The following is a 15,306-nucleotide window of genomic DNA, read 5'->3' as shown; positions in this document are numbered from 1 at the left end:
AACAAGATGATAATCACAAGGTGACTTTAGGAGCAGATACAAGTGGATATGTAATAAACTGGTCTGATATTTAGTCATTCTCTGTGGTTGTTAATAAGTTTGCTGAAGTGTGAACAGTTTCCCTGAGGGAGGAATGCATTAAGGAATTATCCAACTTTCTGTTCTGTTTGTAAGCTTCTGTTTTTAATCTAGTCCTTTCATATGCACACTAGCAATAACCTATTAGGGAAGTGCACACAAAAAAGAAATTTATGTTCAAGTCTGTTTTACTAGAATAAGTGTTGGACCCAACAAGATGCAAACACATGTATTACATCAGAGATGAACTTAGTCTTCAGCACTAAAGCAAAATGCAAGTACTTCCAGCTTTGATGATACTTCTGATCAGCATTATGTCAAGCTTCTAGCTCACTTTCAAGCCGTGTGTGGGGAGAGGAGCCTGCACTGCAGAACAATCAAGCTGTAATTGCAGGCAATCCTGAACATGTTTACTCTAAAGGGTCAGAGAAATAGTTTTTTTTTTTTTTGAAGGACCAAAACCAAGCCTCAAACTCCAAAACTCTGAACATGATGATGTCTAAAAAAAGCTTTTGTAATGTTTTGATGTCTGACTCATTTTTGTCAATGCCTGGAGCTGCCAGCACTGAGTCAGTGATACTCAGCATTATGCATGGAAGGGATTTCCAATAATAAAAAGCAGTACTGATGCGAGGCAGCACACTTGATGGTAAATATGCCAACAGTACTGGCTTAAACTGCATTCTGATGGTTCTTGAGTATCCTGTGTATGGCTATGGATGTTCTACTTGCTCTGAGAGAAGCTCACAGAGCACACAAGCCATTGAAGGATGTAAGGAGATCTAGGAAACTTGGAAATAAGGTAGATTCAGTGTGGCTCTGATGGCTGGGATGAGGCTGTAGGGTGTAAGTGGGAGCCCAGGACAGGAAGCAGTCAACACCCTACTTGGCCAATTTTGGGCCTGGCCCTTCTAGTGCTATTGCTATACTCTTCTCTAGATGTGTTGGAGGTGCCTCTGCAGTCTATCAGACCTCACCAGCCTGGAAAAGGTGAGATAAGAAGTTTGGGTTCAAGATAGCAGTTCCCTACAATGGGACCTGATCTAGGCTAGGCTGGTATAGTCAGCTGGTGGGCTTCTACCATATTTTTAGTAAGGAAATTAAAGCACAACTATATACAGAGGACAAACAGATACAACATTATCTGCTCATGGATGCATCTGTGTAGGGAATAGATAATGTTCTCAAACATTGTTCTCTGATGTTTTCCTCATGCATTATGCAACATGCTTCCCTAATGAAAGCTGGATAAGAGCACCTAAAATTTTAGAGTTACCTTCCTCTCCTGAGGGAAGAGCACTTATTTGTAGCTAGCAGTGTCTTCCATGGTTTCCTGTCATTATGTTGCTCATAAATATTTGATTATATCTTGCCAGCCTTTGTTGTGCCAATTGTCAGGTGGTGCATGCAGCTTGGTGGAAAGAGATGGGCTTGATACACCCCTCATATCTGGAGCCTGGCTCTGCACGGGCATAAACAGAACTGAACCCCACAGCTGATGGTGTCACCAACATTCATGTGCTGGTAGCTTTAGAAAGGCTGAACTGGCCAAGGTGCTGCTGTTGGCAATTAACAACCAGTGGTGATTCTTCCCATCTCCCCTTTCTAAAGTGGGCTGCCTTTCTCAGAGCACACAGCTGTCCTAGCATAACTGTACTCCCTTGATAAAAATAGAATATGTACCACTCCAGTGGGCCTCATGGCCCCAGGGAAATCTTCTACAGATCCAGTGCTTTGCTGGGATGGTCACTCCTGGTACAGTTCAAAAAGCCAAGTTCTTGCTTTGTCCTATGGCTGTCTTCTGAGGCTTTAAACGAGCTGCTCATGTTTTCTTTTCTATTCCCTATCCAGAAAGCAAGCAAGTAGTTTGGAGGGGGCGATGGGAAGAAGGGAGAAAGCTTTCCAGGGTCCTTCCTCCCTGGCAGTCTGTTTTTAGAACTTCATAGTTATGTACAGGACCCACAAATAGGACTAATGGTCATGGTTATCCAAGATATATCCAACATAATTAGGTGACTTTAAAGAGAGGCACATGATAATGGGTTTACTATGGATGAAAATAAAGTGAAAACTACTCTTTCTTTTCTCAAGGGAGAGGGGTTTTTATTGCCTGAATTGATAGCTGGAATAATTTCTAACCTTTTCATATGACAGCCAAAATATTTTGCTATTAACCTTGTTCTGAAGCAATGAAAAGTAAGTTAAAAATAACCCTTTATACCTGCAGAGGTGAATGAGTCTCATGACCTGTAACATCACAGATAGCATCTCTGGTAGGAACAGAACATCTTTCTACTAGGATTTCACTTGAGAAATTGTGCTTTGAAACCTGGTAGAGGTGGGAAGGTGGGGTCAGAGTCCAGGAACTGGACAGGTCATTGTTTCAAGTGCTGAAATCCAGGATGATGTTGAATTTTCTTTTTTTTTTTTTTTTTTTTTTTTTTTTTTTTTTTTTTTTTTTTCTGGTGGAAATTATTGGAATGTTTCAGTGAAAGGCACAGCTGTTTCCTTGTGCATGAGTATACACAGGCACCTAGTGCACACTTGCCTTCTGTGAATCCAGTGTGGAGCAGTTTGAAAGTGCAAACATATATTTCACAGATTACCATGGGGATCACTTTAATCAGCTTTGAGACCTGCTAATGCTGTAGAGATCTTTGAAGGACTACTGCTGTTTTCGTCTCCATGCATGCAGCCAGTGCAAGAAGGTATGAACATCATGTCCCTGTGCCGCCGCTGGAAGAGATGCTTCTCTCTAGGTAACTGTATACGATGGGCAGCTGCTTTTGTTGTGTGTTACACTGAACTGGGGGTGGGCAGAATTAAGAACAATGGCTTTGGGAGTGCTTTAGAGCAAAAGGTCACTATGTATGTAGTAAATCTTTCTAATCTTCTGTTGGCTGGAAGCCAGTGTTGTAGGCCTCTGGGCTTTTAGTAGAAGAAAACAGCTTTAAATCACAAGCATATAATGGAAACCCATTTATTTTTCTTGTTTAAATTGTTCTCTTAGAAATCAAGATCAGCTGTGCTTGCAGCTGATATGCTTAAAGCTGTTAATAAATTGTTATAGAACAGATGCAGTGTTGTAGAACAAAAAGGAAAAAGCACTTGGGTGTCAGAATGCTAACAGAATTATGATGCGCCAAAGATATTTTTAGCTTCAACCAATATTAATACAGAGAAACAAGCCTCAAAGGTGTGAGGCAAAAAGGCTGTAGCTGCTTTCTTCTTAAGATTAGCTTTGGCTGTCAGTTGTGCTAAGCAGATTTCTGATGTCTGTTTTTTAAATATTCCACTAATCACACAACAGATACGCTGTACTTGATAGTTGTGTACATGGCCCACAAATGGGATTACTAGTCATGGATATCCAAGGTGTATCTGACAAAAGTGCTAGAACTACAGGATCCTCCTTGAGCAGTGGGATTATTCACAGGAGGGATTCTTATTCTTGTTTGAAGTATAAGAATGTAATGTAGCTGTAGCTTCTGCCACCTCATGTTCACTTTCTAGAAACTGTTTCAACAGTCACATCTCTGATCCAGTCTCATTATTTGCAGTCCCTGTAAGTAAGGTGGGAGTAGAATTAGTGTTGTGCATTGTCAAATGCAATAGTTTGTGGTTTAAGTTTTTTCCGTTGTATTGAAAGATTTTTTTTTCTTTAGCAGAAAATTCAAAAGAAACATAATTTAAAAGTTTTTATCTCAGAGGCTGGAAGTTCACACAGAATGAACGCAGTGTGTTTTCATGTGTTTGCCCATGAACCTGCATTGGCACCATTGCCTTCTGTGTCAGTTCTGAAGTTATGTTAAATGTAAGCATAAATCTAAATCCAGTGCCCTCCACACTGTCTCAAGTGCTGAAGACTTGTTCATTGTTTTCTAATATGTGCACATGTTTTGAACTCGACTGACAGTTGGCATGGTAGGCCATGCTATCCAGGAGCTAAAAATAATAGTAAATTCTGAAAAGAGTGGTCAAGTGGTGACATGTGGCATTACCAATAGCAGAAACCAGTACCACAGAGTGTCAACATCAGGTAACCCCAAAGAGAGAACACTAGTGCCTGGTATATCAAGTTCTCACTGAACCAATGCCTCTGTTACCTCCTTCAAAGTTGCCTTAACTGGTGTTTCTTATGGGACTTGTTCATCTGCTGTTGGTTGGAAAAAAATGACTTCTTTTTTGAATGCCTTCATGCCTTTATAGTATCTGAAGTTGTTGGAAACCTGGAACATATGGAACTCAATTTTCAGACTTGAATCTGAGTCTGACAAGTGCAAATTCTCGGAACAGCTTTGAAAAAACCTATTTCACAGGAAGTGTTTGGATTTGAACTTGAGGGATTTTAGTGTCAGCTTGGGAGGCTCCTTGAGCTTACTGGAACTGCAGTGTTTGCCTATTTAAAATTCTGGTGTTGAACAGTTTAAACTCTGCTGTAGCTGAGTATTCAACTTTGTGTCAGGCTATTAGATCTAATTTATATGCTGCCTCAAATTTATTTTTTTCAGGCATCAGATATGCTATTGCTTCTTATAAATCAAACACATGTTGTATATACCAAAAACCCCTTCTTAAGTCCAAGTTCTGGTGACAAACTGCTTGTAAATACACAAGTGAGTTTGGATAAGAGTGAAGCTTCTAGAAACACCATTTTTGTTCAATGCAATATGGTAACTCTTAAACTAACAACAAACCACTCGGTTGAACTGGTGTCAATTACTAGTCCCCCTAATATTTTTGTAATGTTAGTTTGGAAGCTGGGATGGGAAAAAAAGGAATTAACTTCTCTACTGACTAGTGATGCATCTTCATCCTTGGAGTTTAGCTGACAGTTGTGGCTATGAAGCTTGAGGCAGAATAAGAATAGATCATGTGCAGTGTTATTAGTTCAGCATTATCAGCAGAACCTACTTGGTTTTGATTAAGTGAGAAGGTACAAAATTACTTGTGAGATGGAGAAGAGCTATTTTAGGCCAGTATTCTTTTTGTGGTCTCACCAAGGTTGCATATGAGGATTGTTAGAGAGAATAGAAACATTATGCCTTTATTTTGTCACTTCAAGAAGCAAAAAGAAATGCACCAAGGAGACTTAAACTATAAGTAGCTGTAGGCACCTTTGCTTCCCCATAGCTGAGTATTCTGCCAGTTGATTCTTTTGCTTTGGATAATATCTGTAATTCATACAGAGATAGGTGAATTTCATTGTGTGGATCTGCTTGTTATCCCTTCCCTCAGTAAGAGTTCTGTTCTGTCTTTAGAAATATGCAGTATTTGTGTGTGAGTGCATCTGAATCCTCTTTGTATACAGTTTCTGCTGAACTCCTGAGGTAGCATAATTCTGGTTGCTGCTGTTTAGTTCTCTGAAGTCTCTAATGTTCTGCTAGGAATTAGTTTTGTTTGTTTGTGATAACATTTAGCTACTTCATTCAAGTGAATTTGAGCATATGTAAAAAAAAATCCAGGCTCCAGCTGTCTCTGTGGCATGCAATTCCATTTACAATTGGAGGCTGCTCTTCAAAAGCAGCAGTGCTTTGTGCCTTGAATTTCTTAGAACTAACAACTTCCTAGTTAGTAATTTAAAATTATTCAAAAAGATCTTTTTTTAGTGTTGTCAAATTTAGCCTCAATCTGGGATAAACACAAGAAAAGTGACTAAACTTCACAAGGAACATACTATTCTGTTCATGCTTAACATTAACAGGGCCAAGCAAATGGAGTTCTGGTTCTCCTAGTTTCATTAACCTCGATGGTTGCTTTTGCATCAGCTGAAGCTACAAGAAGTCTTCCATCAATGTGCGCAGTTCAGTGAAGTGAGAGCTACCGATGCTGCAGGTGTGTTAACACAATCATGTGTGAGCTACTGATGGACCTATGCTGTGTCTGTGCATTTATTAGAACACAGCAGTTCTTCTGTAGCTCCATCCCACAGGCAGACTGCTCCTCCTTGGATTGACCAGTATATATCCAAGCTTATCTCCTGGCTTAGCTGAGCTCCCATGGCACAGCAGCATTCTTTGCAGCCATTGTTGAAGTTCACTGTGGGATGCTAGAAGTCCATGAGCATTATCCCAGTGGCTAACTTTCCTGTCTAATAATAGCTTTCTTAGTCTTGTTAATTTTGATAAACAACACATTGCCTAGCTGTAAAGAGGAGGGGAGAAGTTACAGACCTGTGTCTGTTTACTTTCCTGTGCAATATCTGTTAGCTTGATTGATGACAGTTTCCTCCTTGCTTCTTGGAATCCAGAGAATAATGTTCCTTTGGTCTTCTCTGCTGTTTCTGAAGCTTCCTTTGATTTTAATATCCTTTTGGAGCTACTGTCTCCATCCATTTGTTTATTGGTCTGTATCTCACATAGAAAAGAATTCCTGTCTTCAAAACTGAATCACTGTTGTGCATAAAATAGTTGTTCTTTCTTGCTGTGCATCGCTAAAACATCTGCTACAAAGACATAGATGTCTTTTTGTGTTCTGACTTGAACAGGGGAGTTATCCAAGAGCTTTAACTCCCACTGTCCTAAGTTTGACTCACAGTAGGACTGTTCCATAGCTACATCAAGTTGCTTGAGCTGAACACAAGGTTTTTTCACCAACAGTTTAGCTGTTGACAGATACAAATTCAGGGTGCTTTAAAGAACAAAATCTTGTTTGAGGAACTCTAATCTGTTTTTTTTTTTGCTCACTTACTATGCTTTCAGATTTTCTTCATGCAGCTATTTAAAAAAAAAAAAAAACCAAAACCAAAAAAGCAAAAAACACCCCCAAACCATAAGAACCCCTGAAAATCCAAACCAGCAATAAAGGCACTTGGAGGATGTACCTACCAGTTAAAAATCAGACCTGAGTTTACTGCCAGCTTTTCTGTTTCATATTGTCTTTAGTCTGTAAGAGAAACAGAACCTTCCCTGGAACTGCACATAATGCTGTTTGTGCCTTGCTGCACAAGCTGGTAAGTGGAGGGGCTTGAACTGACTGAGTAGTCCCTTGGATATCTACAGTAGCATTTCAGCAAGTAACTGCACTGATTTGTTGTCCACTTTTGGAATTGCATGGTAGCAAGCACTTTACTGTACAAGACATTTGTAGGGCTCCTAATGGCTGGAATGATGGAGATGGACAGAGAGCTCATGCTCCAGCCTGAGAGGCATTCTCTGATGATCATCTGAAGGTTGCTGTGCATGTGTTCTCATGGTTTGTGTCTGTTGAAGCTAACAACCATTTTCGGTCACTAGAATTTGTCATGGCCTCCTTGCGATCCTAGATAGAACCATTCTTAACCCTACAAGCTGATTAGATGCTACTGGCTCAGAAGCTCAGTGCCAGTGAAGTCCCGGGTGAAAATGTACAGTACTTTGCTCCTTTTTGCTACTCAGCTCTTGCATTCCCATGGAAATCCTTCACTTGTTACTGTCGTGTATAAAAGATTGTTTTTAGTAAAGGGAAGGTCTGGTTGACCTCAAACTGCAAGGTACTCTCTTGGGAAAGATGAAGAAATTTTTAGAACTGCCTATTAAAATTGACAGGATTTGCTCATATTTTCATACTTCCATCAAAGTTCATTGGGTACCACACATGTTAACTGTACCTGCTGAAAGCTTTAAGTTCTTAAAAGATAAATATTAGTAATTTCCATGGTGCTGTTTACAGAACTGAAACAGTTTGCAGTAAAACACATCTAAAACCCCCACTACTAAATGTAACTTTTTAAAATAAATAATAGCTTTATTTCATGATGCAACTTGCTTTACTCCTAAGATTTAGGGTAAGTGTCATTTGGGCAGGAATCCTGGATGATATTTGTTTCTCCTTTAGCAAATGAGAGAGCCACATCATTTCCAGTAACTTAAAGCAGAACCATTCTTGCATGGTTCTTGAGAGAGCTGAGAGGTGTTTTGCAACTTTGTACTTTCAAGGCTGCTGCTATTATGAACTCTGGCACTTTCATGCAGATGATCTAAAGATATCTTAATTTGCAGGACATGGATCTACAGTGAAGGAAGCATATTTAAAATTACTTTTGGTAATAGAAGAAAATAAAAGGTCCACTGTGAAATTTGCCAGATCTTCCTTTGTTTGGACATGAGGATGTTGGAATGTTTACCTACAGTTATGCTGTTAAACACTGGCAGTTTTCTAAATTCCTAAATTAAAACCGTAACACTGTTCATCAGGGTTTTTTTTCACATGAACTGGTTATAACTCAAGGTCAAGATGTCCCAGTCCTGTGCAGCAAAGCTCTCTCTGATGACCTGGTAGCTGAAGTTCATGCCCTGCATCTCCTGTTGGCAGCATGCTGTGCTCTGCCTCTTCGAAGCACCTTATGTGCTTCTAGATTAACTTTCAACTGCATTTCTGTTGAATGGTGAAAGCAGCTAGGGGAATAGTGCAAGAAATAACATATTTCAGGTAAAACAACCTGCTTCAGAGTAATTGTTTGTATATTAACTTGTTGGCAATTCTGAAGTGCAGAACTCTTCATTTGGTATCATCTTTGGTACTCAGTTTGTGATAGTGAAGCTGTGAAAAGATGTTATCCCAAGAAAGTGAGCATGTTACTGAATCTGGGTAGCTGGTTAAGAGCCAAATTTGCTTTTCAGTGCAAGGAAAAGTCTAAACTTATCTGCCAGGTCCCTAAATACAGCTCTAAGCTTTTTAGGTGTTCGCTTTGATAACTCTTTCTTTGAGGCTTAACCAATAACAAAAAGGCCATGTTTTCTGTAAATGAGCAAGTTTGGAGGCTTTTGGTGAAGCTCTCTTTCACTCTGAGGAAAGCTGTCTTTCATACATCTCAATTCAAAACTGTCGCTTAGTACAGTTGGGAGCATACAGGGAACTTTGTGTGGCTACTTAAACTTTGACTTGTGACTGAGCTTAGAACCACAGACTGCTTGAGGTGAGAGGACCCCTTGAGATTGTAGTGCAACTCTGCTCTCAAATAGGGGTAGCTTCTTTACCTCAGTGTACTTTAGCTCCTTGTTGTGCTAGATCCTAGTCCTGCAAACAGTGTGCAGAATCAGAAGTATGATTCTTGGCCGTAAACACTCTCAACACTGCTTTAATTCTAAATTGCATGAAGCCTTTGGGGAACTTCTTTACAAACCAGCTGTTTCTCATAGCTTGTGGTTCTGATGTTTTGGTGAGGGGCTTAATTGATCTAAAATAATTTGTTCTTAAAAATAGAATACATGTTAGAGCAATCAAGCACTTCACCAAGCTAGAGGAAGTAACTAGCTGGCTGATCTACTTAAGTGAAAAGTGATAAAATTTTGGCAGGAGTTCCCTTGTGACTTCTGACAGTTGACAAGCATCCCAAGTGACTCATCTTTCAAAACACTACAGAATCCATAACATTTTATTTACTCAATCATGCAGAACTATGACCGTTGGTGAGCGGACATTAAGGAGATAGATACACGCAGAAAAATGTCATCTTTGCAGGCCCAGTGATGTAAGAGTATTAAACCATAATTCATTGCTTTTCAAGTGATAATAAATGCCATATGAATTTGTCAGGGCATGAGGTCTGGTTTCTCTTAATGATGAGAGAAAGCTATAAAATCTCTTTATTTTTGTCAAGCTTTAATCCCATCTAATTTTAGAAGAAACCTTGTTAAATAGTGTGAAGTAAGAGTCTTGAAGAAATGAATGGGCTTTTTATAAGGGAGTTTATAACTCAAGTCTGACTCATGGAACTTGTAAAGTACAGTGGGAAGCAGTATTAAACTCTTGCAGAAAGTGTCTCAGAATTGAAGCAAGGTGTATTAGACAATATTTAAATTCCACAAGGATCTTATTTGAGTTGTCATCCTTGAAGACGCTTAAGAAACAGGTAGTTGTCTTTGGAACATGGTTTAGCAGTGGACTGGGCAGTCAGTGCTGGGTTCATGGTTGGACTTGAGTATCTTAAAGGTCTCTTCCAACCTAAACAATTTTGGATGCAGACTTAAGATCAATGTGATTAGGGCATTCAAAATCTGATGTAGCTGAACATGTTAACTAGATCTGATGTATCTCTTCTAAATGAAGAGGCTATGAGTTAGTGGTCTGTTTGTAATACTACTGATTGAAGCATGAGTAGTTGGATGCAAAATAAATTGCATAGCAGTATTGCAAGTCCTAGGAAAGGTCCAAGCCTTTTGGAGGGAGTGACAAGTTGGAATGCCCTTAAATGAAGCCAATGAATCTTATTCCTCTGGATACAGGAAGTAAACACTGCTGTGAATAAGAGCTGCTGAGCCTTCAGTTTCAAGTTCCACAAGTGTTGGAGGTGGTCAAGTCTGCTGTGTTTACCCTTACAGCCTGTCTGAAACAAAAAACAGAGGAGAAGTTACTTTTGCATGGCTGAAGTGATGATTTGCATGTGGTCAGGTGTCCTTTAGGGGGATACTTCTAAAGGGGGTGTAACCCCTGGGACTGCTGCCCACCAGGAGGCCCTCAGAATCTCAGGGCTCCTTAACTTTTTTGGAAATGTGGTGAAAGGAGAGGATCTACAGCCAGTAGTAAAGGCCACTCTCTGCAGGCTTTTGGATATGATCTGCTTAGTAACAGAGGAGGGAGGTGGAAGGCATTCCTGATGGGCAGGATTATTGGATAATCTTCCAAAATGAGCATTATTCCACTAAGAGCTGAAGCAGCTGCCTTGAGCCACTTTCAAAACCCAAAACCTTATTACAGCTGTTTCTGCACACTTGTAAGTCTGCTTTGAAAATATTTCAGTGCATCTAAAGAATGAGACAAATTGTCCCTGAGGCATCTGTCTTGAAGAGAGCAGCCAAAAGGATAGTACGTTAATTAAACCTAAATACCTCTGAACTTCATCAGCTGTATTGACTCAGTTAATCCCTAAAGTTGTGGGACAGCTTCATAATATTTTGCAGCAAGGAGAACTAGTCAGCAGGAAGATTTCAATCATCAGAGAATGTTATGAAAAAAACCCAAATAAGGTCTCTGGACAAAACCAACAATTTTTACAGCGTGTTTGTTCTAGAATAATTGCACTTCTGTTCTGGCACTTGGTTAGGAAAACTGATGAAAGCTGCTTCCTTGCACTTAATGCTCTTAAGAGTATTGTTGTTTGATCTCCTTTGCAGTTACGCAACATGAAATCAATGGGAAAGGACAACAAATATCCAGTAGTGCATTTAGTTCTGTTTTTCTGAAGGGGAAAATATCCATTCAGCAAGGCTGAGTGGTCTTCTGTGTCATGGCAAGGTTCTTCAGGCTGAGTAACTTAATATAGTATCATAATGGCATAGCCTTGCATAGTCTACGGTCTTGCTATTTCCCTTTCTGGATTTGTTGCTTTTCACAAAGTAAAAATGATCAAGCTGGCATATTTTTGCTGTCTGAATTGGTATCAACTGGAATGAAAGAAAATCAATTATATAGCCTCGAACTTGCAAGTCAGCTTAATGTCACCAAAGTATGATTTCACAGTGTGCAACACTTGCCTCGGGCAAGAGGCGGTGCTGTTGAAAGCACATCGGTCTGTTAATTACATCGGCTTTATCGGCCCCGCAAAGGTTGTGTGCATGACCGTGGTGTACGAGCAGTGGGTAACGTTGCCCTCCAGTGGCTGACTCCTGGAGAATCCCGAGCCTGTTTGCACTGACAGTACAGAACCAAGGCTTGGGAAGGTCTGGGGTGAGTGGGATGTTAGCTTAAAAGTGTGTTCTGTCAAACAGGACAAGTTTTCACACTGTACAATTACCTAGGTGTTCGATATGCTAAGGTTGTATAGGACTGAAAATTTTCCCTCCAACTTTAGTTAAGGAGAATGTAATTTCAGGGGCCTCTCCCATTCATTGCAGGAGTCCTTTGCAGCCACTATCTGATCAGATCAGCTTGTTGCAGTATCATCTTAGCTTCATACAGAAATCAGAAATAGTTTTGGCTTTACAGTAGTTTCACTGCTTTACAGCTTCACAGGACAGTTTATTGCTTCTGTTAACCTTTGAATGAAGTTCACAAATAGCGCTAGCATAACACCTGCACTAGATTTTTATGAAACAAATTGTCATACACTTGTCTTGAGTTGCCTGTGCTATCTTGTAAGTCCATGGCTTATTTATAAACTGATAAAGTCTTATCTAATATATTTACAGCTCAAATAAATTAAAGTATCTCCATGGCTCCAGAGGGAAGGGGAGAGAAATAGATTTGTCTCCATAACTTCGGTAGCATTTTGAGGCTTGACAGAGGGAATAGCCAGCTCCTTTCCCTTATGTTTTTGCGTTCTTTTAATGTAAAAGTAAACAAGGCTTATGGAACTCAATTCACTCCAGACCATTGGGAAATGAAAATTACTTTATGCTTCTGCTGCTTAAAGTCTGCACGTGTAAAGCAAGACAGTCGTTTTTTATCCACTCAGTCCGAGCCTTAGCTTTAGAGATAGACTCCCCAGATGCCCGGCCGTAGCCCCCGTTCGGTGCCCGAGGCGGGGGAAGGCAGCTCGGTCCCCCCGTGTGTGGGTCTGGGGGAGCTCTGGCGGAGATGCTGCCCCGCTCCCTGAGCGCGGCTTTGGGCTCGGGACGCGCTGCGAGCCCGCGGGCAGCGCCGAGGAGCCGAGGGGCCCCGAAGCCCGCGGCGGCGCGCAGGATGCTGTCTGCCTCCCTCGCACGGAGCCTGGTCGGCTGGAGGCGGGGGATACGGGCGCGGGGGGGCCGCCCGGCGGGAGCGGCGCTGGCTCCGGCGGGAGCGGGGGCGGCGCTCCCGGGGCGGGGCCCGGGCCATCCCCGCGGGGCGCGGGCCCCGCGCTGTCCCCGCCGCCAGCTGGCTGCGGCCGCCCCGCCGCCCCCTCCCCGGACACGCATTATTTACAGCCGCCGCCGCGGTAAACAGCGGGCAGGGCGCGCTCGCAGCCGCCGCCCACCCGCGGCCCTTCCCCGCGGCGCGGCCCCGGAGCTGCCGGCCCGGCTCCGCTGGGTGCGGCCCCTCGCTGACCGCCTCCCCGCCGCGCTCTCCTTGCAGGACCTGTCTGTTCCACCTCGGGCTATAAGAAGGCGGATGATGAGATGTCCGGAGCCACGTCCGCGGCGGATCTGGACGAGGCACCAGCCCGCACCATTTACTTGAACCAGCCCCAGCAGAGCAAGTTCCGCGACAACTGGGTCAGGTACGGAGCAGTCCCCGCTTCTCTCCTTACAGGCGGCAGCCGCACATCGCGCAGCCGTGCGCTGGGAGGGCTCGGGTCCCTCTCCCTCGCCTCTCGGCCCTACCCACGCCAGGTTTCAACACAACAAAACGTGTGTCCGCCGGGGCGGCTGGTTTTGTTGTCTGTGCTGGGTACCAGGGTCTGGCCAGTGCACTGGCGAATCCAGCAGCAGCAAGTGATGAGCTGCTGGCCTCGGCAGTAGTGAGAGCAGGGACCTGGTAGAGCTGCGTGGGCAAGATGCATGAGAAGGTATTCGCTTCAGTAGGGCGCTGAATTTTGGAATAACAGGACCTACTCGAGTATTTCTGGATGCAAGGGTTAACCCGTGAAAATTTCGTGGGGGTTTTGAGTAGAATCCAGTAAACTCCATGAAGTGTCCCCTTAAAAAGTAGCATTTGGTTGAAAGAACAGCTAGGCTAAGTATGTAAAAAATGTATAGAATAGGAAGGAAGAAAAGAGAAAGTACATCCAACAGGACAAGGATGACTACAGATACTACAGGCTGGCATCCCTATGCATAAAAGGCTATGGTCCACTTGTGTCTTTTAATTGAAGACCGAAGGTAATTTTCTTACCTGTTTTAAAGTAGGGGGGTGTGTGTTAATACTTCTGCTGGTATGAATAATGCCACTAGTGTTGCTGTTTGGAAACACAAATAACATGGACTGAAACAAGGAGTACAAGGATGCATAACGTGAAGAAGTTGTGGTGGTGCTTGCCACGCTTGCCTGGGGGTTAGCTGGATGAACAGATGGCTCCTGTCATGACTAAGGAGGGGCATTGTTTAGCAGGCTTCTGTTCGTTAATGCAGATGTTTTGGTTATTGTTCAAAGAACAGTTTACACAATGAGTACCTTTATGAAAAGAGAGGAGTTTTATATCCTGCTGAAGTGATGATTTACATTATCTGGTTTATTGTGTGAATTACCAAGGGCAGTTCTAAGAATATCCTCTAGAAGGGTGCTGATGTTCTGGGCACTGCAGCAATTTATTTGTAAGTGGTTTTCTCCTCAACTTTAACTTGTTACATATTTGTCTGGGAAATGGTTTCGGAGCAGTTAAAATGATACATTTTGTCAGTATCTTCGTTATTCTATGTGGGTAGCTATAGTGAACGTTTTCTTGCTTTATTTTTCCTAGACTCATTGAGGGATGAGTTTTAACATTTTCCTGTGCATAGACTATTTGTGCTTTCCCTGCTTTAAGAAGGAAAAGCAGGGAGTAGAGGATTGGCAGAATCTGTAGTTTAGGTTTCCTAAATCTTATAGAAAAGTAGTATGTTACTCTGCTACAAAGAACTTGTTCCTGACAGTGCTGTTACTAAAGAGCAGCTGTGTCCAATTTGCTGTCTGGAAGCCGTCCCCTTGTACGTAGCTGTACAAGTTTCTCAATACCTTTTCATATCTTTGCCTTGTGACAGGTAAATTTTTAGTCATAAGAAATATTGGTGTGTGAGGGATAGGACAAAGTGCAGGTAGTGTAATAACAAATTTAACAGTAGAGATACTTTAGTTACCTGATTAGGAACCTTAGCTCCTTAGTGTCACTTGGAAATTAAGTTGATTTTATAATGATTTACTGCTGCTTAGTAAGAAAGCTTTGATCTTTTGACTTTTGAAGAGTGATAGACATTGCCTGTACTTTTTCCATCCTCTGGATTAGTTTTCTTCCCTCAGCCTGGTGCGACTGAAGGCAAAGCTGACTTGAGCTTGTAATACCTGAGTAAGGAGGCCTCAGTTGTTTAAGTATATTGGAGTTTCTCTTGAGGAACTGCAGTTCTCTGTTGCCTTTGGACTTTCTTACTTAACTGTATTCAGCTTCAGAATTTCATTCAGCACTGGATTTCTCTGTACTGATGGATTTGTAGATGTTTTGTCTCCCTAGGAAGCATCAGTGTACCACAGAGTAAGGTGCTGGGTAAGCATGTGAACACCTGTACGTAAGGGCTTGTGGAAAATTAAACTGAAAATAATAAACCAGCTTGTTTTAATTTGTGTGAGTTCAGACTGTCATATTTTTGGTAGTCATTAAGGATTCTCTGAATAACAGTGGGAATTTGTGAATGTTCATAG

General features: G+C 41.9%; 1 protein-coding gene across 5 annotated transcripts in view; it reads left to right on the top strand.

Annotated features, from left to right (window-relative positions):
• ATP8A2 (ATPase phospholipid transporting 8A2) overlaps positions 1 to 15,306 on the top strand; it is a 313,847-nt gene that overhangs the window by 21,700 nt on the left and 276,841 nt on the right. For 3 of the 5 annotated variants that reach the window (XM_059838776.1, XM_059838775.1, XM_059838772.1), the window contains exon 2: positions 13,051 to 13,195. In XM_059838776.1, the coding sequence (XP_059694759.1) occupies positions 13,051 to 13,195 (145 nt within the window). Of the gene's footprint in view, positions 1 to 2,773; positions 2,838 to 12,809; positions 12,914 to 13,050; positions 13,196 to 15,306 lie in introns of those variants that run through there. The other 2 variants (XM_059838774.1, XM_059838778.1) reach the window with 2 other exon arrangements.

This window comes from Haemorhous mexicanus, chromosome 2 (genome assembly GCF_027477595.1).
Source record: "Haemorhous mexicanus isolate bHaeMex1 chromosome 2, bHaeMex1.pri, whole genome shotgun sequence".
Lineage (NCBI taxonomy): Eukaryota > Metazoa > Chordata > Aves > Passeriformes > Fringillidae > Haemorhous > Haemorhous mexicanus.
Note: the sequence above shows the minus strand (reverse complement) of the source record. Positions and strands in the feature narration are given on the sequence as shown.